Genomic DNA, 25,670 nt, shown 5'->3' on the forward strand with positions numbered 1-25,670 from the left:
TGAATATATACCAAAAGTTTTTTTATAATTAACCCTTTATATTTATGTTTTATTTGGAAGTGGAAAATAATTACTGGATTTCGAATCCTCAATTGATTTGTCATGAAAAAGGAGGTCACATGACTCACATTGTTTTAGTATCTCCTAAAAAACTTAGGATGGCATACTCAATATATGTAAAATGAGAACTGCATTAAAACGAGCATATAAGAATATTGATTTCCAATATCGGTCGAACATGTCACACTAATTTTCCTAATCTTAATTAACTTTTCAATATTCGGTCGAACATGTCACACTGATCCTGCAAACACATAACACACCTCACATTATCAGCAACATATGGTAATCTAAGTACTTCCTCAGTCCCATTACGAATAAAATATTAGCTTTACCGAAGATTTTATATAATATAATTTTATGAGTTAATGAGGAAATAATAAAATAAGAAAGATGAAAAAGTAGAAATGATGTTGGTTATATTTTACTAGAAAACATTTCATTTATAATAAGACAATAATGAAAAAAATTTAATGAGATGAATAAAGTAGTATATATGTATACTTAATTAATGCAAGGTGTAGGCAATGAAAGTCAGTTTACAATCAGTTTCAAATTCGACAACTTCATGTACATATTCTAATTATATCTCTACATTAGACAAGTTGGAATCTTGCGCTGAAAAAGGGCAAAAGTGAAATTCAGTTGAAACAGAAATGAGCACCTTATTTTGGAAAAAGAAAAGCATATAAGTAATTTCAAATTGAGTAGAAACTTGGGATTGCTATTTATGTCGATTGATGTATGGTTCGTAAAGAAAAAACATTAGAAATGTATTTTTATCATGTTTAACTTCCACTTTCTTATCCCCGAAATTAAATTTCCCAATCAGTGTAAGAATTAAGAATATATATTGATTTTAACGTAGTACTTATGACAGTATTACAATAATGTGTCTCCAAATAATTGGTTTATTGATCACAATCGTAGACCATATAAATATTAACCATCCAAATTAGTTCCTAATTTCTATAGGAATATACTCCCTCCATCCGCCATTAGGAGTCTCATTTCTTGGCGGCATAAGTTTTAACAAATGTTAAGAAAAGTAGGTGAAAAAAATTAGTGTAATATGAGTCTCACTTGTATATATTAGTTTTATATAAAATGTGAGTGAAATAAGTTAGTGGAATGTGAGACCCTATTACCATTTATAGTAAAAATACTAAGACTCTTATTCGTGGACGGACTAAAATGAAAAAAAACGAGACTTCTATTCACGGACAGATGGAGCAGTGAATATGCTATGCGTGTGGTAGACACTAATGTAAGGCATTGTTGAAGGAACAAATTAAAATAGGTGAAGGTTGAATATGTACAGATCTGAATTTAGAGTTTAATGATGGAATAATTTGGTATATAATTAGTAGAGCGTCACAGCCATAAATTAGTGGAGTACAATTCATCCGCCGCGTATTATAGAAATTACAACTAACATGTGCATTTCTCATTTGTTGTATGCTTCATAGCAAGGCAACTATAATCACACTTTTGTTTTATACCCAAATAATAATATTCCTTCAAATATAAGCTGAAATTAGGATTGGAAATCAGATCAGGATATCCTTTTTATTGCTATCATATCATATTTTAGAGCTTATATTAAGGGATAATTTTTTTTAAAAAAATCATTCTTATTGTGTAAACGAGTTATTACTAATTTCTATAAATGTAATTTATAAAAGTTAATTCTCACAATAAAAAGTAGTACTCTTAACGATGGTAATTGAGAGAATAGGATAGGCTGCGCATATTGGATGTTTTAGGGAGCAAAAGAATCGTTTATTGCTTGTTATTAGATACAATGATTCATCTCCTTTATATAGGGAGGAGTACACTTAATTTAGGTAGTGTATAATTCTATTCTAGGACAATGTATTTCCTATTAATTGTGTATATTCTCCTTGTAATGACTCCCATGATTATGGTAATGCAATCTTCTTTGATTCCAATAATGGCTCCTATGATTTTGGTATGGTTTGACACTCCCCCTCAAGTTGAGCAACGGTATCTCCGATGCTTAACTTGCCCAATATCTCTTTGAAGATTTTTGGTTGAACCGCCTTTGTCAATATGTCTGCGAGTTGTTCTTCCGAGCGGACAAAAGGAAATTCAATGACACCTCCTTCCAATTTTTCCTTGATGAAGTGTCGATCTACTTCCACATGTTTGGTTCGGTCATGTTGCACTGGATTCTCTGATATGCTGATGGCGGCTTTGTTGTCACAGAACAACTGACTCTTTCGAGTAGGTGGGAAGCCAATCTCTGTGAGTAACCTCCTTAGCCATAGGATTTCCATGAGTCCACTTTTCATTCCTCGGAACTCGGCCTCGGCACTAGACAGAGCTACAACCTTTTGCTTCTTACTCCTCCAGGTAACCAAGTTTCCTCCGATGAACATAAAGTAGCCTCCTGTAGATTTCCTGTCCACTGGATTGCTTGCCCAGTCAGCATCCGTGTATCCATCCACCTCCAAGTCGTCCCTTTTTGCTAGGAATATTCCATAGCCTACAGTGCCTTTTAAGTACCGTACAATTCTTAACGCGGCCTCCATGTGATTAGCCTGAGGTTGGTGCATGAACTGACTCACAATACTCACAGCATATGCAATGTCGGGTCTAGTGTGGGAGAGATAGATAAGTTTTCCGACTAGTCGTTGATAGCTTTCTCTGTCTGTTAGTTCTGCTCCTTACTCTATTTTTAGCCCATGTTTTGGAATCATCGGAATGTCTGCAGGCTTGCAGTCAAGGAGACCTGTTTCTGCCAGTAGATCTAACACATACTTCTTTTGCCTTAGGAATATCCCGTGTCGGGATCTCAATACTTCTATTCCCAAGAAGTACTTCAGAGCACCTAGATCCTTCATCTGGAATTCTTTGAATAGATTTTCCTTCAACCTCTGGATTTCTTCTACATCATCTCCAGTAATGATCATGTCATCAACGTAGATACTCAGGCATGTTACCTTGTCGTCCCTTCTTTTCGTGAAGAGCGTGTGATCGGAATGACTTTGTTGGAACCCTTGCTTAATCATAGCCTGGCAGAATCTTCCGAACCAGACCCGTGGAGACTGCTTCAAACCATACAACGTTTTTCGCAACCTGCACACTTCTCCTTCTCCAAATTCTTCGGAGAATCCCGGTGGAACTTCCATATATAGTTCTTTATCCTGTTCTAGCTCTCCATGAAGAAATGCGTTGGTCACATCGAACTGGTGAAGTGCCCAATCTTTACATGCCGCTACTGACAGTAGTGTCCGCACAGTTTCCATCTTAGCCACTGGGGAGAATGTCTCTTCGTAATCTACTCCATATACTTGAGTGTATCCTTTTGCCACGAGTCTCGCTTTGTATCTCTCGATTGAACCATCTGCTCTTCTTTTTATGGTAAAGATCCACCGACATCCAACTGGCTTCTTCCCTTTTGGTAGTGTACATTTTTCCCAAGTGCCATTGTTTACTAGGGCGTCTATCTCCTTCTTCATGGCTTCTCTCCAGTGTTTGTGTTTACTGGCTTCCTCAAAAGACTGTGGGATGTTTTCTTCCTCATATAGGGCAACTTCAAAGGCCCTTGCCATTTCTGATAAGTGACTGTGGGCAACGTTGGATACCGCATATTTTGCCTTCTTTCCTCTCCAGTCTGGTGAGTACCGCCGCGGAGGGACTCCTCGTGTTCTTCTCGGAGGCAACTCGTATAAGTCCCCTGTATCTCCACTCACTCCACATTCCTCATTAGAATCCCTAACATTGTTAGTATTTTCCGAGGGTGTATTATCAAGTTCTGAACCGTTTACCTCAGGAATCAAAGACGAGGTTGACGGTTGGTCATTGTCACTTTGTTCTTCGTTCTGTACTACAGGATAAGACGGCTCGGCGGTGTTACTAGCTTTCTCAGGTGGACTAACGTCTGTGACAGGGCTTGGCTGTGACTCTCCCCCTGTCTGATGTTTTTCCGGAAGTGGTTCTCCCCCTAACTGATGATTTCTAATATCTGGAAGCCAATCTAGGAAGTCATTATTTGGACTATTGTCTGAAGTCTCCCCCTGACTACTGGATTGGCTGTAGAAATACTCCCCTTCCACAAAGTCGCAATTCATGGTGGTGTGGATTTTATGGGTTTTTGGGTCATAGCATCGGTATCCCTTTTGATTTTTTCCATAGCCAAGGAAGACACATTTCAGGGCGCAAGGATCAAACTTGGTGCGTTCGTGTTTGGGAATATGGACAAAGACCGTACAGCCGAACACTCTGGGCTCAAGGGATAGAGATGAGGGGATGTCGAAGTGTTGGGAAAAAATGTCTAAGGGAGTTTTGAAGTTAAGTATTTTTGTAGGGAGACGATTGATGAGGTAGACTGCGGTAGCTATGGCTTCTGGCCAAAAAGATTTGGGGACTGTGGATTCAATTAGGAGGGCTCTAGTGATTTCTAGGATATAACGGTTTTTTCGCTCGACGACCCCATTTTGTTCTGGATTGTACGCACATGAGGTTTGATGGACCATCCCTTTTATCCTAAAAAATTCTTGCATTTGATTGTTGACAAATTCCCCCCCATTGTCGGATCGAAGAGTTTGGATGGACTGGTTATACTGAGTTTGAACAAGGTTATAGAAATATACGAACTTATCAAACACGTCATGTTTATTTTTCAGGAAATAGATCCAAGTCATACGGGAGTAATCATCAATGAAAAGCACAAAATAGAGAAAAACTTGTCCCCCTTTGATTGGAGCAGGACCCCAAACATCGGAATGTACTAAAGCAAAATGTGATTTTACTCTTGTATTGTTTAACTTAAAAGAATGCCTATGGTTTTTGGCCAACACACAAGTATCACAATGAAAAGAGTTCAAAGATCTAGCTAATTCAGGAAAAAGAAGTCGAAAATATCCTAAAGATGGGTGTCCTAACCGACGATGCCAAAGCCAAGCCTGTCGGTCTGTCAGTCCGGGAGTCAGCATCATTGCAGCACTCTGTTGAGCTATCTCATCCACGTAGTACAGTCCGCTTCGCTCAGTGCCACGCCCAACTATCGTCCCCGTCTTGATATCCTGTAATATGCAAAATTGAGGTTGCATTAGTAATTTGCAGCTCATTTCCTTAGTCACATGACTAATTGATAGCAACTTATAAGATAAAGACGGAACAAAAAGGCAATTAGAGAGGCAAAGAGTGGGTGAAATGTTAATCATGCCCGCCCCCATGACTCGTGCCAGGTCCCCACTGGCAGTTTGGACGTAGGATTTTTTGGACGGGATAATGGAGACAAAGTCGGAGGCTTCAAACGAAATTGTATCTGTCGCCCCACAGTCGAAAATCCAATGAGGATCTTTTGGGCCGGGAGTGGACGTAGATGAACAGGCTAAGGCATCAAAGGAGTTTCGACACGGGATGTTGGGCTGATTTAGGACGAGTATGGAGGGCTGGGGTATAATTTGCAATGTTTTGGCATGTGGAGGGTCCAATTGTAATTTGGCCGTAGTTTGGGGTAGATTTCAAGATGAATGTAATTGGTGGGGGTGGGTTTGATATTTACGGGAGTGCTGGGGTACATTGGAGAGGATAGTTCTGGGATGGGGGTTAATTTCTGATATATGGGAGTTCGGGGGTGGTTTCTGTGAGATAGTTTGGCAGTGGGGGCTCTTATGAGGTATGGCAGAGATTTGGGGTAGATTAGCGATTTCGGAGAGTTGGGGATTTAGATAAGGAATTTGGGGATTTTTCGGAACCCTAGCCGCTTTTCTTCTCTCGCCCGTGGGGACCCTTGCGTCTCCGGTCGTCACGTCTTTGCCGTCCCTACCGGCGAAATCTCCGATTCGTGACCCGTTACCTTCCGACCACGTTCTAGCCATGGCGACGGATGCGATTGTAGACTTTGTTTCGGCTCTGATTTCTCCGCCACCGCGTGCGTTGGTGTTGACACCGCTGTCGCCGCTGCCTCCGCTGTCGCCCGCCGGATTCTCGGTGTAGGTGGCGCGGTCGAGAGCAACGGCTGCCGAGGCTCTCCCGCCTCCTCTGCCTCCGCCGTTTCGGTTTGCATACCGGGCTTGTCTCGCCCGTTTCATCTCTTCCCACCATTCTGGGAATCCATGAATATGGAAACATGTATCCTTGGTATGTCTTTTTCCTCCACAATGGTTACATACGAGCTTGCTCTTGTCCTCATCCTTCTGATTGCTGGGATTCCTCTGTGGTTGATAATTTTGTGATGTGGTTCGACTCTTGTCGAATACTGCAAGGCCGACCCCTATTCCTGGTTCTGGGTTAAGCAATTTGTCGTTGACGGATTCCCGTCGGACTAGGCCATATGCTTTCCTTGCCGATGGGATTGGGTCCATATTCAGGATCTCCCTCTTAATCTTGCTGTATCGATGGTCGTCCAATGCCCAGACAAATTGGTACAACCTGTGCCTCTAGGTATTGTGGTTATATTTCTCGATGCTTGACGGAGTATCCATCGGGTTTGGATCTCTGGTATCGATTGATATCCAGAGGTCTTGAAGTTTTTGCCATAAGCTTTCTAATGTTAGCTCTCCCTGTTTGATGGTGTAAGCCTGTCTGTGCAGGTCTGAGATCTGGAACTGATCGGCGCCGCTTCCATATGTCGTGGCCAGACTATCCCACAAGTCGAAGGCCGTTTCGTATTGGGAGACCTCGTTTATGAGGCTCGTGTCGATGTTGCTTATAATCCAGTTGAAGCAACAATCATCCCGCTGTTGCCACCGGTTGTAATTCGGATCTGTTGATGGTGGGGGGTCTGTAACTCCATCGATGTGAGAAGACAGACCCTTTCCACGAATCCCCCTTCGCATCAATTTCATCCACAGGGGGTAGTTGTCGCCATTGAGTTTCTCGGCTAGGCGTATTTCGCCTAATGATTCCATGGATGAAGGCTGAGGTTGTTGGTTTTTCTGAGACATGCTGAGCCTCATGAACTCAGCAAACTGATCGGCTGAGAGGGTTACTGTTTGATTGGTTTTGGGTGGATTTTCGGAGTCTGACATGATTTCTGTTTGTGGTTGTTTTGCAGGTTTCAAAAGGCCGGGGAAGGTATTTGAGACAGTGATGACATTTTTCTGAGTCTCAAGCTCGAGGATACCTGCTCTGATACCATCTTAACGATGGTAATCGAGAGAATAGGATAGGATGCGCATATTGGATGTTTTAGGGAGCAAAAGAATCGTTTATTGCTTGTTATTAGATACAATGATTCATCTCCTTTATATAGGGAGGAGTACACTTAATTTAGGTAGTGTATAATTCTATTCTAGGACAATGTATTTCCTATTAATTGTGTATATTCTCCCTGTAATAACTCCCATGATTATGGTAATGCAATCTTCTTTGATTCCAATAATGGCTCCTATGATTTTGGTATGGTTTGACAGTACCCCTTCACAATATTTCTCCTGGGATAAGACGATATTACTAATTTGTTTCGTGTGATGTGTAAATTCAGATGGCTACCTATGATAGGCAGATAGATCTCCACAAAAAAATAGGGGGCTAATATTTTTATATTTTAGGATAAGCTTAATCTTTTCACGAGTGCATATTCGATTATAAGTAGCTAAGTTGGACTTTCATTTTAAAAAACAAGTGGCCTAATTAATATGGCTTATCGGATAACGTACAGCTACATAACATCAAAATTAGGGATGTCAATGTAGCCCGCAACCCGTGGGTTGGCCCGAATAGCCCGCCAAATTTATAGGGTTAGGGCTGGAAATTTCTAGCCCGATAAAATTAAAACCCGATTAGCCCGCACCCGATTAACCCGCGACCCGTTAGGGCTAGACCCGAAAACCCGATGGGCTGGCCCGAAAACCCGATTTTATTAATATAATAATTGATAAATAAATTAAAATTTTCAAATTCACTTAAAATAATATTTAAATTTCTAAAACATACATTAAAATTTCACAAAATATTTCAAAATTTAGTATTTGATCATGTTTATGATTGAGTTTGACAATATATCTCAAATTTATCATAATTAAATATTTTACATTTTATGAATATAACTAATTTTCATCATTATTTATTGGATTGATCGCATGTTAATCTTATCAGTAGCAACCCGATTAACCCGCTGGGCTAGCCCGAAACCCGAGCTTTTAGGGTTAGGGTTGAACTTTTACAACCCGAAAGAATTCACAACCCGATTAGCCCGCACCCGATTGACCCGCAACCCGAGTAGGGCTGGCCAGAAACCCGATGGGCCAGCCCGATTGACATCCCTAATCAAAATGTTGTCTTCTTTAAAATATATACTATTATGAGACAAACTAATTATTCCAAAATCCAATTACAATTATTCAGGTTTTACACACTTTATTATTGCATTTTAAAGTTTATTTTATTTGGATGCTACAATCGTTAGGCTAAGAATATTAACAAACCAATCACAAGTTAACTAAAAAATAAATAAATCGTTAATCCAACGAGTGTGATCGAGTGGCATGATACTCGTTTATTTTTAACTAAATGGCCAGAGGATTGACCTCTGCCTTTGGGTATGGAGCAACTTTAAATCCTTGGGTCAGCTGTCTCATTCATTGAGGTGCCTACAAATCAGCTTAAATATTAATCACTGGGCCCGCTAGTGGATACCTTTGATAATTACCAAAAAAAAATCGTTAAAAGACATTTTTCAATGCAATTAAGGATGCAAATCTGGATTTTTAAATATACCACCAATGCTTTAAAATGTGTCCTTATTATTAGTGTTCCAATTAAAATTACAGGATACAAATGGAAACATCTTTAAAAATTAAAAGACTAAAATAATTTATTTTTAATTTAGAAACACTTTCTTTTACGTCCTAAATTGTTACTCCCTCCGTTTCTTCATAGTTGAGACAAAACTTTTCGGCACGGAGTTTAAGAAAATGATGTTGAATGTGTTAAATAAATAGATAAAAAGTAAGAGAAGGAAAAAATTAGAGAGAATAAAGTAGAAAGTGAATAAAGTAGATAGAATAAAGTAATAGAGAGTAAAGTAAGAAAGAGAAAAAAGTTACTATATAGGGAAATGACTCAACTATGAGGAAACTTCCAAAAATGAAAAAATGACAAAAGTTACTATATAGGAAAATGACTCAACTATGAGGAAACTTCCAAAAATGAAAAAATGACTCAACTATGGAGAAACGGAGGGAGTATTATTTTAAAAAAAAACACAATTAATTACTTCTCGACTTTTTCATCCTTAAAAAGTACTAAGTTTCTTTGTAGTGGTTGTATAGACATGTATAGACTTTAACGAAACGATAAAGTGATAAATTGGTTAATATCTCATGTTCAACTCTAGATTATCAATTGTATAGGTAGAATAGAAAAAAAAACATAAGAGTACTTAACTCTTTAATTAAATACGTACTTGGGTTGATTTGGGTTGTTAATTTCGGTGGAAATTAATATGGAATTTATATTTTTTACAGATCGTCTCTTTGGAGTTACGAATTTAGCAGGATAAAGAAGAAATATTTTGTGGGTTATGAAAACAACAATTAAATGATAACGGTTTCGTAGCGCGACAAAGAGTAGTTTGTTACGTGTGTGGGTGTAAGTGGATTTGTGAATTGCGATGCCACGCGATGTCCATGAGTGGCTCACCATCTTACTTTCAAACTTTTCATTTTGGCCAAGTAATGCTAAATCATATCACTTTGGCACGTCACTTATCAGCACATTGATTAATAATAACAATAATATTTATTACTCCTATTATTATTGAAAGAATGACATCACTGATGTCTCATGTAGGGATGGATTCAAAAATATTTTTCGGAGGGGGCGGAATTGTGTTCTATTATGTACATCGTTTGACATCTTCTCGTACATGCAAACGACAACTTCGCTCATTGTTGAAATGATTGATCGAAACATCACACAAAGAATACTCACTTTGAAGATATCAAACAAACCAAAAGAGGAAGAAAAACAGAGGAAAAACTGAGAGAAATTTTATTGATTCAATCTGAAAAACTTGAAGCTTACAAAGTGTTTGCTCCATTCTATTTATACTCTATGAGCTACGCTTCTAATGAGCTAAGAAAAATATCTCAATTGAAAGCTAACTTCCTAACTAAGTTTCCAGCTATGTAACTAACTCTAACGGTCACCAACGGCTCTCTTCCAATGGTCTTCTTCATTTCTCAGCTTCTCAACCAAAATCCACAGCTTCAATACCCCCTCTCAAGATGGATAATATAAGCTATGAAAGTTCATCTTGCTGAGAATGTTTCCAAAAGCTGAAGCTCCTAAAGGCTTAGTGAAAATGTCAGCTAATTGCTGATCATTTCGTATAAGCATGAGTTGGATTATCCCTTCCAAATATCTCTCTCACAGTATGACAATCAATCTCAATATGTTTCGTGCGCTCATGAAACACTGGGTTAGAACTAATATGGACAGCCACTTGATTGTCACAGAACAAAGGAACTGCTTTCTCAACTTTAATGCCAAAGTATTCCAACAAAGCTATTGCCCGTACTACTTTACAAGTGGCATGTGCCATAGCCCTATATTCGGCCTCTACTGATGATCTTGAGACAGTGTGCTGTTTTTTCGCTTTCCAAGAGACCAAGGGGGAGCTAAGAAAGAGGCAATAGCCTGTCATAGATCTCCTTGTATCAGGGCATGCAGCCCAGTCTGCATCTGAAAAAATGCTAAGTGTAGAATTACTGTCACTCGAGTAGAATAGACCATGTCCTGGAGTTCCTTTCAAGTATTTGAGTATCTTTTCAGTAGCCTCCCAATGTTCATCGCATGGCTTTGAAACATATTGACTAAGTTTGTGGACTGCAAACGTTATGTCAGGCATGGTTATAGACAGATAGAGCAATCTTCCTATTTGTCTTCTTTATTTAGATGGATCTTTCATAGGATGTCCAGTGTCTTGCTTGAGATGATTTACTGGATCCATAGGTACTGAGGATGGCTTGCATCCTAATAAACCTGCATCTCTGATCAAGTCCATCCCATATTTTCTCTGAGATATTAAGATTCCTCCTTTGCTTCTTGCTATCTCGAGACCAAGGAAATATTTTGGAACTCCCAAGTCTTTGAATTTGAAAAACTGAGAAATAAAGATCTTGAAGTCTTCTATCATGTTTGGTCTGTTAGTAGCAATCATCATGTCATCAACATACATAACAACACCAAAGAATGTTGATTGATCCTTCTTGAAGAAGAAAGAGTGGTCTGAGGCTGATTGTTGAAGTCCAAATTTGGCCAAAACTTCAGAGAGTTTGAGGTACCATTGTCTAGAGGCTTGCTTCAAGCTGTATAGAGATTTATTCAACTTACACACAAGTTTTTGGCCATTGGAACTACCCCCCTCAACAATAAGCCCAAGAGGTAGATTCATGTAGATTTCTTCTTCCAAATCACCATAAAGGAATGCATTATTGATTTCTAAATGAGAAAGAGACCAGCCTTTAGTAGCAGCAACGGCTAGCAGGAATTTTACAGTTGTTAATTTAGCAACTAGAGAAAATGTATCAAGGAAATCAACACCCTCAAGCTGCGTGAAACCTTTTGCAACCAGACGGGCCTTGAACCTTTCTACAGATGCATCAGCCTTAAATTTCACTTTATACACCCATTTGCAGTCAATGAGAATTTTTCCTAGAGGTAGAGGCATAATTCTCCAAGTATTTGTCTTCTCCAGTGCAGATAATTCCTCTTGCATAGCTTGCTGCCAATCAGGGGAAGTGGATGCTTGGGAGTATGATTTAGGTTCAAACACAACAGTCATGAGGACTATATATTTGAGATGTTGAGGAGATAATTTGGATAGAGAGAAGAAGGAGGATATGCGATAAGGAGTGGATGATGATACAGAGTTGCAGACATAATCAGTTAAGTGTGGAGGAAGTTTGGTAAGTCTGCCAGTTCTTGTGATCTGATTGCCTTGAGAAATGGGAGAAGTGTCTGGAGTGGAGATATTTTGTGAGGCAGAAGGATTTGGTGATGCTGAGGCAGAGTCATTTAGTGAGGCAGAAGGATCTGGAGTGGATGAATTATTTAGTGAGACGGAAGAGTTATCTGATGCAGCTGAATTATTTAGTGAGGCAGGAGGGTGTACAGGTATGATTGGATTATTTAGTGAGGCAGAAGGGAAAGAAGAGGGATTTAAGTGAGAGAAGGGAAAAGAATCTTCATGGAAGACAACATTTCTGGTTATGATCTCTTGCATAGAGTCAAGATTTAGGACTCTATAACCTTTGTATCCAGAGGGATATCCCAGGAAAACACATCTGGAAGCCCTCGGGGAAAATTTATTTCTATCTCTATGAAGAGTAGAAGCAAAACACAGGCAGCCAAAGACTTTTATGTGAGTGTGGGAGGGTGATTTGTTGAATAGGATATGGAAAGGAGTAATATTATTTGGCAGGATAGAAGATGGAATCTTGTTTATGATATATGAAGCAGCAAGTATACTGTCTCCCCAGAAAGTAATGGGTAAATGAGATTGGAAAAGGAGGCTCCTGGCTACATTGAGCAAATGCTGGTGTTTTCTCTCCATTCTAGCATTTTGCTGTGGAGTTTCAACACAAGAATGTTGAGTCAAGGTACCAAAAGATGTGTATAAAGAAGGTAGATTGAACTCAGGGCCATTATCAGATCTTATGGTCTTGATCTTTTTAGAAAATTGGGTGGAGATAATATGAAAAAACTGAGTTAATATGGTTCTGACATCAGATTTATGCTGCATGAGAAAAGTCCACACAAACCTAGATTTATCATCAACAATTGTCAAAAAATAGGCATAACCTTGTGTGGTACAAGGGGAAAAGGGACCCCAAATGTCACAATGTATTAGATCAAAAATATCAGATGCTACAGAATCAGATCCATGAAAAGAAAGATTATGTTGTTTAGCTAAGGGACAAACCTCACAAATGGAATGAGTTGTTTTGGAAAAAGAAATAACATCATTATGGATTTGAGTTTATTGAAAGACAAATGGTCAAGTCTCTTGTGCCAGAGATCAATAGCAACAACAAAGTTTACACAAGAGCTGGAATATGATGAACTGGAAGGAATGGCAGTGGATATATCAAGGGAATAGAGATTACCAAGTCTGCTACCCCTCCCAATCACAGTTCCCGGAGAAGCTCCCTGAATGAGGATGGAATCATGAGTAAAAGATACAGAACAAGGTATAGATGATGTGAGAGAACTGATAGAGATAAGATTGAAAGAGAAAGAGGGAACACAAAGCACAGATTGTAGAGTTATTGTAGGTGTTAAATGTATGGTTCCCATGTGAGTAACACCTGCTCTAGCACCAGTTGGTAGGTTCACAAAAGCATCATATACTGGAGATGAGTGAGAAAAAAAAGTAATATCACAACAAACATGGTGTGTGGCACCAGTATCAAGCAGCCACAGAGATGATGGTAAAGAAGAAACAACAACAAAAGGTGAAAAAAGAGTAGTACCAGTGAAAGGAGTTGACTGAATGGGAGTGAAGGAAGGACTTGATTGAGTGGTAGAAATGTGAGGAGAAGATGGAGAGTGTGATGAATTTGATGTAGATGTGGCAACAAACTGAGATTGCAATAGAGAAATTAGCTGCTGGAGTTGATCAGAAGATGGAGAATTATGTGGTAGTGGCAGTGAACTAGTGGCTACTTTGTCACAGTTCTCATTTGCAGATTCTTCAACATAGTTCACCACTTTAGAGTTGGAGAAATTTTTGTAACCTGGCTTGCCTCTTCCCTTGCCAAAATTTTGAGGAAAACCATGTAGAGAGAAACATTTATCAACGGTGTAATTAGTGCGGCCACAGTGAGAACATAGTAATCTTCCACGGCCAAAAGAGGATGTTGCATTAACACTAAAAGGCTGTTCACTGGAGGAAACTGGAGATGAATTCATCATATTACCATCAATAGTTCGTTGTCTCTCTTCTTGAATAACGAGAGAAAAAGCCTTAGACAAAGAAGGTAAATTCACTGTTGATAGAATAGTAGATCTAATCTAAGAATAAGATGAATTCAAACCGATTAAGAATTAGATTGTGCATTCATCTTCCTGATGTGTGTGCCATCGCGTGGCACTATTACATCTACAAGTACCACAAGTGCACCAGGCAACAGGTTGTGAATGCCTGTACTCATCCCAAACGATTCTGAGATTAGTGAAGTATGTGCTAACATCAGAGTGCCCTTGCACAAGAGCCATAAGTTGCTACTTGAGTTGATAGGATCTAGCTGAATCACCTTGAGAGAAACGATCATGGAGATCAGACCAGATATCATGAGCATTATCTAAATACATAATGCTCGAGTAGATTTGTGGAGAGACAGAATTTCGCAACCATGAAACCACCATACTGTTACAACGGATCCAATCAGAGAACAATAGATCATCATCATTTGGTCGCAGCAAGGATCCATCGATAAATTGCAGCTTGTTCTTAGCAATTAAAGCAGTGATAACAGATATGCTCCAATTGATGTAATTGAATCCAGTGAGAACGTGAGGAACCAACTGGAGGCTCGGATTATCACTAGGATGTAGATAATATGGACTGGTATGATCACCAACTGGAACGATTGCATCTCTTCCGCGATTACCACGGTTGCCACAGTTGTTCATCGTGGGAATCAGAGAAGGATTTAACACTAAGAGCGTAGCGGAAACAAGAGTGTTACTTCTGATACCATGTTGAAATGATGAATCGAAACATCACACAAAGAATACTTACTTTGAAGATATCAAACAAACTGAAAGAGGAAGAAAAACAAAGGAAAAACTGAGAGAAATTTTATTGATTCAATCTGAAAAACTTGAAGCTTACAAAGTGTTTGCTCCATTCTATTTATACTCTATGAGCTACGCTTCTAATGAGCTAAGAAAATATCTCAATTGAAAGCTAACTTGCTAACTAACTTTCCAGCTGTGTAACTAACTCTAAGGTCACCAACGGCTCTCTTCCAACGGTTTTCTTCATTTCTCAGCTTCTCAACCAAAATCTACAGCTTCAACACTCATAATTATCGTCATAGTATTTTCTTACTATATTTGATGTATCCGATAAACTAAAATCTAATATTAATCCCTTACATTTTGCTCAAAAAGAAATTTTGATCAGTGAGATAAATCACGGTGAATAATACAATTGCTAAAGCTCTCTTTCAATAAAATGGTTAACATATTCAACGCTCCACAAATTTGACGGAATCTAATTGACAATTTAGTTTTAACTTCTAAAACCATGCAATTCTATACTGACACACTTGGATTTTACCTGGTTTTAGAGGGTGGTTTTGTATAAATTTGATCATATTTCGTCTATCATTGGGCGTGTTTATATCTACTTCTCTATTATGTTGGTATGTTGACCATTTTATTAAGAATGTGTAGAAAAAGATACAAAATATGTGGATGTGCAGCAGCCTTGGTTTAAGATAATTTTACTGGATATTTTGAAGTTCAATCAGCCTTTAATACGTATCAATCTCTTCGTCTTTGAAAGAGTTTCGCGTGGGTTTCTTGCATGCATCAATCGGAGTTCGGTAGAAGAAGTTATGGGCATTATAAGAACACTGCGCTATCCAGAAAGTTTCACCTTACTGGGTACAACTGATACAACGTTGGACTTCGGGTCAAAAAAGCTTCACGTGGCCGGGTGAATTTTACCCTTATAAATTCACGCAGCCGGGTGCGCTGTTTTGACAAATTATTTTGCAGAAAACACGATTTTTGAGAAAAAGAAAAAGAAGAAAAAGGCCAGGGTTCGATCTTTTTCACACCAACTGCCTCCTACACTCTACACACACCTCGAGAACATCTTTGAGAGAGAGATTTGAAGATTGAAGATTCTACATCGGCAGATTGAAGCTTCACTCCGTAGATCAATCTCACATGAGTATTTAATCTCTTTTATTCATGTATTTGTTGGATTCCTTTGTGTTAAACTTGGTTTTTGTTAGAAGATATTGAAAGATATTAGAGAATATCACGGGAAATCAAGAGAAGATACGGGAGCATATTCAGCCTAAAATAGAGGAAGCAATTAATGTAAATGAGGTTTACCTTTTGTAGATATTGTGTAGTCTATATAACATGTAATCTCTATCGTCTAAATTACAGTGAATGAGAATGATACAGATTACCAAACCTATCGTCTAATATGGTATCAGAGCAGATCGATCCTTGGCTCAGAAACGATTCATCATAGCCAATATACCTTTCCCGACCTATTTCCAGCCAAAACTAATCCAGAAACCATAACCCTGCATCAAAATGTCAGAGGCAGAAGAGACAAAAACGACCACAGAACAAATAACAAGCCTAAGGAATAGCAAAGGCATTACTGTTGCATTCAAATTGAATGGAAAGAACTACCCCCTTTGGTCACGATTGATCAAGGATAAAATTGGAGGCCGAGGAGCCTACTCATACATCCGGAACGAGCCGCCGAACCCAGGGAGTAAAGAGTTCGACGAATGGGAGGAGAACGACTTGGTAGTGTTCTCGTGGATCGTCGACAATATCGAAGACGACATTATCTCCGATTTCGCACACCACCAAACGTCCAAAGCGCTGTGGGACAGCCTTGCTGTGTCATTCGAGAACAAAGCAGACCGATATCTCATCTATAACCTGGAAGAACAAGAAATCTACATCAAACAGGGTAACATGGATCTGGAGACATACTACCGAAAAATCCACAGGCTGTGGATTAACATCGATCGATGCCAGAAACAGCCGATCAGTTGCTGCGATAAAGGAATCGACCAATTTCGAGTACATTCAACCGAGAAACGGTTAATCAAGTTCCTAACGGGACTGAATCAGGAGTATGACTCAATTAGGCGAGAGATCCTGAAGGAAGACCCAACCCCATCAGTCGAGGCTGCCTACGGAATGGTGAAGAAAACGACTCGACTAAATATCATGCCACCGACGTCCTCTCCACCAACCGGAGGAGCACCTGGATTGATCGATTCATCATTTGGGGGGGAGATCGGACAAGGGCTCGCCGCCCAGAGTCAGTGTCCCACGAATCGAAACGGGCCCCCACCGCCGCGCTACGCCGCCACCAACCGCTCCAACCGACCGGAAACCTCAAAATTATGGTGTTCTCACTGTGGAAAGCAGAAACACACATGGGAGACATGCTTCAAGCGATTGGGATATCCAGAATGGTGGGAGGAACGGCAAAAGGCGAGGGCGACGACAGCCCAGGCGAAAATGGCCGTCGGAGTAGGCGGTGAAGGAATCCCGTGAAAAAACGATGGGGAAAACATTGGACAGGGTGCCGGAGTACGATTGGAGGGTCAATCAGCCGGCGGCAACGTGCGAGGCGCCGGGAATTTCGCGGAACGGGCGGAATCGAGGAGCGGCGCCGAGGGTAGAGGTAATGGGTTTGGGTTAAAACCAAACCCTAACTCTTATTTGACAAATTATACTTTTGCACCCCATGAAAAACAGAAATACAAGAAGAGACCCCATTTTATTTCATGTCGGCCCCCAGACTATGATAAATCCGAAATTAAGTCCAGAACTTCCCTAATTCCCAAAAGTAACCCCAATTTTGTGTCTAAAAATCAGTTTGCCCCATTAATTTCCGCTGCATTCCATGTTCACCATGTATCTGATAGAAAATCGAAGGGTTGGATTTTTGACTGTGGAGCAATTGATACCATGACACCTGAAAAGGATGATTTTGTTAACTTTAGTGAAGTGACAAAAACCTACATAAGAACAGATAATGGGGAATTGATTACTGTTGTCGGGGCGGGCACAATTCAGATATCCCCAACCCTGCGACTCACGAACTGTTTATATGTTCCTACTTTGTCCCAAAGACTGTTGTCTATTGGTCATGTGACTAAGGAATTAAATTGTACTCTTCTGATGCATCCCGACTTTTGTATTTTATAGGATATTCAGACGAGGAGGATACTTGGGCGTGGCACTGAGAAAGAAGGGCTCTATTACGTGGAAGAGATAGCTCAACATGGCAGTGCGATGCTGGCTCACGGATCCACAAAACAGGAAACTTGACTCTGGCACCGAAGACTAGGACACCCTTCTCCGGGTTACTTTAAATTGCTTTATCCGAACCTTTCTATTCCGTCTGATATTTCTTGTGAGACTTGTGTTTTGGCCAAGAGCCACAGACAATCTTTTAAACCAACAAACACTCGTATGAAATCTATGTTTTCTTTGGTACATTCTGATGTGTGGGGGCCGGTACCGGTCATTGGGGGGAACGGTTTTCGTTATTTTGTGCTTTTTATTGATGACTGCACTAGAATGACGTGGATCTATTTCTTGAAACATAAATCTGAAGTATTTGATAGATTTACCGCTTTCTTTAAACTTGTCCAAACACAATTTCATACCACTATCAAAACCCTTAGGTCAGATAATGGGAGGGAATTTGTAAACGGTACTATGAACCAATTTTGTAGAGATAACGGTATAATCCATCAAACTTCCTATGCATATACGCCAGAACAAAATGGTGTGGCTGAGAGGAAAAATAGAACTATTCTAGAGATGACCCGGGCCCTCTTGATTGAATCTAAAGTTCCAAAATTCTTTTGGCCAGAGGCAGTCGCCGCCTCGGTCTACCTTATCAACCGCCTACCCACTAAAATCCTCCTCATGAAAACCCCTCTCGACATGTTATCCAAACAAGCCAACATTCCCGAACACTTGAACCTCCAACCCAGAGTCTTTGGCTGTACTGTCTACACCCACATCCCCAGACATGAGCGAACCAAACTTTCACCATGTGCAACTAAATGTGTGTTCGTAGGATACGGGATGAACCAAAAAGGTTATCGTTGCTTTGACCCACTTACCAAGAAAATTACCACGACCATGAACTGCAATTTTCGGGAAACCGAGTTTTTCTACCATACCCACCTTAGTAGTCAGGGGGAGAGTGATCCAGGTAATACAACGGACTATCTAAGTTGGGTCGTGCCAGTTCCAAGCTCCTCGATTGAGGATCTAACAGAACCAGAGATAGTCACTGCCGCCGAGCATGTCTTACCACAAGAGTCATCTCATCCAAGCCCAGGCAATCCCTCTCCGATGATATCCGAGGTAACTTTTGAACCAAGTCCTATCGAAAATTCGGTTGCCACTGATCCTGTTGATACAGAGCCTACGAACGAAGATAACACAGTTGATGGTGACACGGGGCAGTACGTGCTTCCCAATAGGACTACAAGAGGAGTTCCTCCCAAACGATACTCTCCTGAGAAGATTGGGAAGAAAAGTCGCTATGGAGTAGAAAATTTTGCACAAGGAAATCTGACTAAAATGGCACGAGCATTTGAGGCTGCACTATATGAAGAGGAGGAAATCCCGCAGTCAGCAGAAGAGGCAATGAAACATAAGAAATGGAAGGAAGCAATGCTTACCGAGATGAAGGCACTTATGAAAAACAACACATGGGAAAAAGGGAAATTACCAGAAGGAGCAAGGACTGTTGGATGCAGATGGGTATTCACAATCAAGAGAAGACCAGATGGCACAGTTGAACGATATAAAGCACGGCTAATGGCAAAGGGGTACACTCAGATATATGGGGTTGACTACGCTGAGACCTTCTCACCAACGGCGAAGATCAACACAGTGAGAGTATTATTTTCAGTTGCGGCAAACAAAGATTGACCACTACACCAGTTCGATGTGACGAACGCCTTTCTGCACGGGGAACGGCCGAAACCTGTTTACATGGAACCCCCACCCGGGTTCACTGGTGAGTTTGGTACAGGGGAGGTATGCAAACTTCAGAAGACACTGTATGGACTGAAACAGTCTCCGAGAGCATGGTTTGGAAGATTTACCGAAGTGATGAAGAAGTATGACTATACCCAAAGTAATTCCGACCACACTCTCTTTCTTAAGAAGAGGAAAGGGAAGATCACGTGTCTGATTATCTATGTAGACGATATGATCATTACAGGAGATGACGAGGATGAGATAGCTGAATTGAGGAAGAATCTTTTCCAGGAGTTTGAGATGAAGGATCTAGGTCTTCTTAAATATTTCTTGGGAATAGAGGTGCTTAGGTCGAAGAAGGGAATCTTCATAAATCAGAGGAAGTATATACTAGACTTATTGGCAGAGATTGGGATGATTGATTGTAAGCCAGCAGGCACTCCTATGGTTCAAAACCATGGATTGCAGATGAAGGAGGGTGCGAAGCAGACAAACAGGGGGAGATACCAACGATTGGTTGGGAAGCTAATCTATCTGTCTCATACCAGACCAGATATTGCCTACTCAGTCGGGGTGGTAAGCCAATTTATGCATGCGCCACAGGAAGAGCACTGGGAGGCAGTCCTAAGGATTGTTCGGTACTTGAAAGGAACCCCAGAACATGGGCTTATGTTCGAGAAACATGGACACATGGAGATACACGGTTTTACTGATGCAGACTGGGCAAGCAACCCAAACGACCGAAAATCAACTGCTGGGTACTTTACTTTTGTGGGAGGAAATCTTGTGTCGTGGAGAAGCAAGAAACAAAAGGTGGTAGCCCTCTCAAGTGCCGAGGCAGAATTCCGAGGGATTAAAAGTGGATTGACAGAGATATTATGGCTAAGGAGGGTGATGACAGAACTATGCCTACGGTCGACCCATCCGTGCAAACTCTTTTGTGACAATAAGGCGGGCATTAGTATCTAAGAAAATCCAGTCCAACATGACAGGACCAAACATGTGGAGGTAGACCGACACTTCATAAAGGAGAACCTTGAGGCAAAAGTGGTGGAAATACCTTATGTCAAGTCTGAAGATCAACTGGCTGATATATTGACAAAGGCAGTGAACTCAAAGTCATTCCAGGATATATTGAGCAAGCTAAGTATCGGCAATCCCGTTACATAGCTTGAGGGGGAGTGCTAGAAGATATTGAAAGATATTAGAGAATATCACGGGAAATCAAGAGAAGATACGGGAGCATATTCAGCCTAAAATAGAGGAAGCAATTAATGTAAATGAGGTTTACCTTTTGTAGATATTGTGTAGTCTATATAACATGTAATCTTTATCGTCTAAATTACAGTGAATGAGAATGATACAGATTATCAAACCTATCGTCTAATAGTTTTCTCTATTAATATGAGTAGCTAAACACTTTTTGTAGAATTCATGGTGATAATGCACTAATTTCATAGTTTTTATTCAATCAATTTTGTTCTTACCTTGCTCTTGTAGTTATTTGATTATTATTAGGTTTGTTCCTTTCAATTGCTTGATCACCACTTGTTTGTATATGATTAATTAGATTATTCGGGAGATGAAATAATTAATCTGGAAAGAAGAATAATTCACACCTTAATTCAATAGAACTCGGGAGAGTTGAGATTTTGAGTGAGGTCTTTGATCTTATCGTGCTTTTGGGAGTTAGGGGTTTAGGGTTAGAAGGAGGCTTTAATCCTAGCACCTAATCTATAGGTTTCTCACATCGGGAGGGAGTTTAATCTATAATTGTGATCGACTTAATAACTCTAGGGACACTAAAAGGTAAAACAAATAGATTGAATAAGAGCTTGGAATTGTCCATCGGATCCTTGAGTTCTACAATTTTCTCCATATTATCTTTTCACATCATGTTTACTTGTTCTCATTTGTTTACTTGCTTATTATATGCTTTTATTAGTATTAGAACAAATCAAACATTTCCCGATTGTCTAGATAGTAGTTAACATTTGTTCGTGATAGTTAAGTTGATACAAATTTGTCTCTGTGGGATAAGATACTTTTGCTTGCTAATTGCTACATTAGCTCCGTACACTTATGGGTATTACTTGTGTTAAAATAAGTTGATTATACCAACTCCAGTAAAGATAAAAATAAGTTTATTAGTAGAAGTTTAATTACCGGCGTGGTTTTATAAAACATTGTTTCAACGTTAAAATAAAAAAGTTATATACAGTAAATGAGTGACTAATTTCAAAATAACTATATTAACATTTGAATTATATGTGAATTTGTCAAAAAAAAAAAAAAAAATGGGAACAGCGAGAAGGCAGGCGTTAACCGTGCCGGCTAAATCGCTGCCCCCAAAAACGATAGCGTTCATGCGTTGTAAAGCTATAATGTGAGCTCATTATCCAATTCAAGATGGGCTTGTATGTGGAGGCCCAATCACAATTTTATGTAGGCCCAAGATAACATTTTTGTCTTATGTCAAATTGGGTTTATCTTTTTCGATATATTGTGTTGATTTGATTGTAGGTTGTGTTCCGAAATCTTGTTTAGTGGTCGTAAATAACAAAATGAATATGCTGATGAGGCGCCTTTTTGTTTTGATATATGCCCCCCGATTTGAAAAGCGCCTCTCTGTTCAATTCTTGGTTAACTGTTGCTTGTTTACCCATAAATTCAATTTCTCCTATATCAATCCATACATACTACTACTACTACTACTACTACTACTACTACTACTACTATAAATAAATTAATTTTTTAAATTTCCAAACTGCCAAAACATTGTTGCATTTTTACTATGAATCTCATATACTGCCCGAGCTAACCAACAATAGTCTCACATATATAAGCAGACAACCAAGAATAGCTAGGAAAGCTTAAATCGTTAAATAAATTATTCACCTACACTACAACACTATATATGTCTGCCTGTAGCATAAATCATACAAAATTTTGTTTACATAATTCATTCAACCGACCAATTGTTTTTTGGTAATCAATTCTCTTCACAAAATAAAATTTGCATTCCTTGTGGCATAAATGTAAAAATCAACTAGAACAACATGAGGCTTTCTGCTGCTGCTGATAGTTGTAAGGCTCCCCAACTTTGATTGTGGTGCCCTGGCCGGGGAGCGAGGCGGCCCCATCCTGGGCCGCCAGTGCCTTCCGGCTAATTATCTGATAAATATCCAACAATATAGTTTGGAAGGCCTTCTCAACGTTGTGGGCTTCCAGTGCGGAGGTCTCGAGGAAGGAAAGGCCTTCCTTCTCAGCGAAGACCTGGGCGTCGTTCTCGTTTACAACGCGGAGGTGGTTTAGATCTGACTTATTGCCAGCAAGCATGATCACAATGTTGGAGTCTGCGTGGTCCCTGAGCTCCCGCAGCCACCTCTGCACGTTCTCAAAGGTCTGACGCTTTGTCAGGTCGTAGACCACGAGCGCCCCAACTGCGCCGCGGTAGTAGGCGCTCGTGATCGCGCGATATCGCTCCTGCCCCGCCGTGTCCCATATTTGTGCCTTCACCGTCTTCCCTTCCACCTACGCATCTTAAATAATTACTCTAAATCTAACAATATATTTTTTTTGGTTTGACCACGGGTATATCGAACTCCCGTGATTTAAATTTGTGATTAAAATGTAAGATTAATTACCTGGAGAGTCCTCGTTGCAAATTCAACGCCTATTGTGGATTTGGACTCTAAACAGAATTCATTCCTTGTAAATCTTGACAAAATATTGGATTTCCCAACGCCAGAATCTCCAATTAAAACGATCTTGAACAAATAATCATACTCGTGATCTACTTTATACGCCATTGATTTCTTCTTCCCTTAAAATCAAACAATTAAAATCAAGATTCATCCTTCAACATAACGATGATTTTAAGGAAATTAAGAGAAATACATACTCACCACTAATCAACAAATTTTTGTACGGTTCACCATTGCCAAATTACCAAAACTGATTCTTGATTTTGTCAGTGAGAAAGAGAGAGAAGGGGGTTGAAATTCAAATTATAAAAATATGAGTAAGAAAAAAATGAAAAAGAAAAAAAGTGTTTTTGCTGTTAAGATGAATAACAGAATTAAGCGATATAACAGGAATTTAAATGGTCGTTGTTGTTTGCATGAACTGAGGCCTATGTATGGTAGCTAGAAACACTTTCATTTAAACATACATACAAAACTCTTGGAAGCACGATTTAAAGTCTTTGGTACGTCACTAATAAAAAATTCGGGTTTATTTGATAAGATTTGAATATTTTTATTTATCTTGGGTGAGTCACTTTAATATTCCCACATCAAAAAAGAATATGCACTTTATATTCGACAAAAATTTTAATGTAAAATTAATAAAATAATAAAGGTAAAAAGTAAAAGTAATTAAAGTACTATTAAAGCATTAGCAATGGAATGACCCTTCCAAAAGGTCCTTTTTTATTATTTCTTCATCAATATTTTACCCCACTTATTACAAAGGGCATATCTCCCTGCAATGTTAGGGTCTATCCCACTTTCTTTTTCATTTTCGCATCATTAATATGTTTATTTCCTTTTTAATTATTCGTATCAAATAAAATGTGATAAATAAGAATAAATTCAAGACAAATAAATTATAAAAAAGTGTACTTAATTAAAAACAAATTCCTACATAAAAAAAATTCAGAAAAAACCAACTAGCAAAACACAGATAAAAACCTACAAGATACTAACTCAAGCGTCATCGTCATCGAAACCCAGACCCAATTTTTCTTCATCTTTGTGATTGTTTTCCAGATGTCCGGCCTAATCCGCTCGTCTGATGCCTCTCCGTACAACTTGTGCGGCATAGCATAGTTGGCTACTCTTAGCTCACCTTCCACGCTAACTTCGGTCTGTGAGACACTTGATTGTGTCTTCCACTTCCCCTTCGCCGCTTTCCCTTCGATCGAGCGCCGAGGAGTGGGTTGACTAACGTCAACCGACTCGGTCAAGTCGGTTGGTGTCAGATCGTCGCTTCTCAAACTCTGGGATCTGACGAGCCTTGTCCTTCTCTAGCCTTGTGCCATTGCCGCCCGACGCCCAATTTGGAATTTTGGGTGATCCATTTTGTGGTAGGCTTCCGAGTGATTGAAGCCCATACTGTGGACGGTGGTGGTGAACTGGGCATTCGACAACTCCTGGACGTCGTCGTAGCTCATACCACTCGTCATCGCTCATCAGTTGTTCTGGTAGATGCCATGAAACTTACCGATGTCGTACATAACACGCTAAAAAAACTTACGGAGCTCGGCCGATGATCAGTCTTATCTCCACAATGAAGAGCCGATCGACGTCCCTATGGGATCGGCCAGAGCCGATACAATGGCTCAAATAGGGAAGGTGGAACGGGGCGATGATCGGCCCCTCTTCCACAATGAGGGGACGACGTGGGAGCCGATCATAGCCTTGATTGATTGGCATATTATTATGTGACAAAGTAAAAAAGGAATGAATGCATATTATTGTGATATGTTGGAAGTTTAAAACATATTGAGTTTTGGATCTTAATGTTTACTAGCTTTTTTGCACAATTTTTTTCACTCTTGTTCCATTTTCCAAAATCGGGTTTATTTGATCGGATTTGAAGTTTTATGTTGCTTCCCAACCTCAATGCATATAAATAAAAAATACAATAACTAATTTGAAACATCACAATATACAAACCTAATTCAATTGCAAATAAAAAGTAAAATATGATGATAAATAAGAATAGTAGAAACTAATCAAGAAAGATATGGAATAATTCAGTATACCCTAATACACCGCCATTCTTCATCTAGTTAGATTAATTCTATCTCGTCAATGTAAAGGTGCATACTATAAGATATCGTAATCTATCTACAACTAATGAATAGTAAATTATACTCCCTCTCCACAATAATG

At 39.6% G+C, this 25,670-nt stretch overlaps 2 protein-coding genes across 2 annotated transcripts; both read right to left on the reverse strand.

Moving 5' to 3' along the window:
• Nucleotides 1–10,360: 10,360 nt before the first annotated feature.
• LOC121774416 (secreted RxLR effector protein 161-like) lies at nt 10,361–10,888 on the reverse strand. The gene has a single exon (XM_042171299.1). The coding sequence runs from the start codon at nt 10,886–10,888 to the stop codon at nt 10,361–10,363; it is 528 nt and encodes a 175-aa protein (XP_042027233.1).
• Nucleotides 10,889–22,815: 11,927 nt separating this feature from the next.
• Nucleotides 22,816–23,771, reverse strand: LOC121768360 (ras-related protein Rab2BV-like). The gene is made up of 3 exons (XM_042164839.1): nt 23,679–23,771; nt 23,418–23,596; nt 22,816–23,304 (listed from the first exon to the last, which is right to left on the reverse strand). Exons 2-3 carry the CDS (start codon nt 23,580–23,582, stop codon nt 22,816–22,818), a joined length of 654 nt encoding a protein of 217 aa, XP_042020773.1. The 5' UTR covers nt 23,583–23,596; nt 23,679–23,771.
• Nucleotides 23,772–25,670: the final 1,899 nt, after the last annotated feature.

Source organism: Salvia splendens, chromosome 2, assembly GCF_004379255.2.
Source record: "Salvia splendens isolate huo1 chromosome 2, SspV2, whole genome shotgun sequence".
NCBI classification, from domain to species: Eukaryota; Viridiplantae; Streptophyta; class Magnoliopsida; order Lamiales; family Lamiaceae; genus Salvia; species Salvia splendens.

Excerpts from the sequence above, each read along its gene's own strand:
- LOC121774416 (XM_042171299.1), bottom strand. The coding sequence starts at position 10,888 with ATGCCTGACATAACGTTTGCAGTCCACAAACTTAGTCAATATGTTTCA.
- LOC121768360 (XM_042164839.1), bottom strand. The coding sequence starts at position 23,582 with ATGGCGTATAAAGTAGATCACGAGTATGATTATTTGTTCAAGATCGTT. Across the intron at positions 23,305-23,417 it reads TTGCAACGAGGACTCTCCAG|GTGGAAGGGAAGACGGTGAA; the intron begins GTAATTAATCTT and ends TAAGATGCGTAG.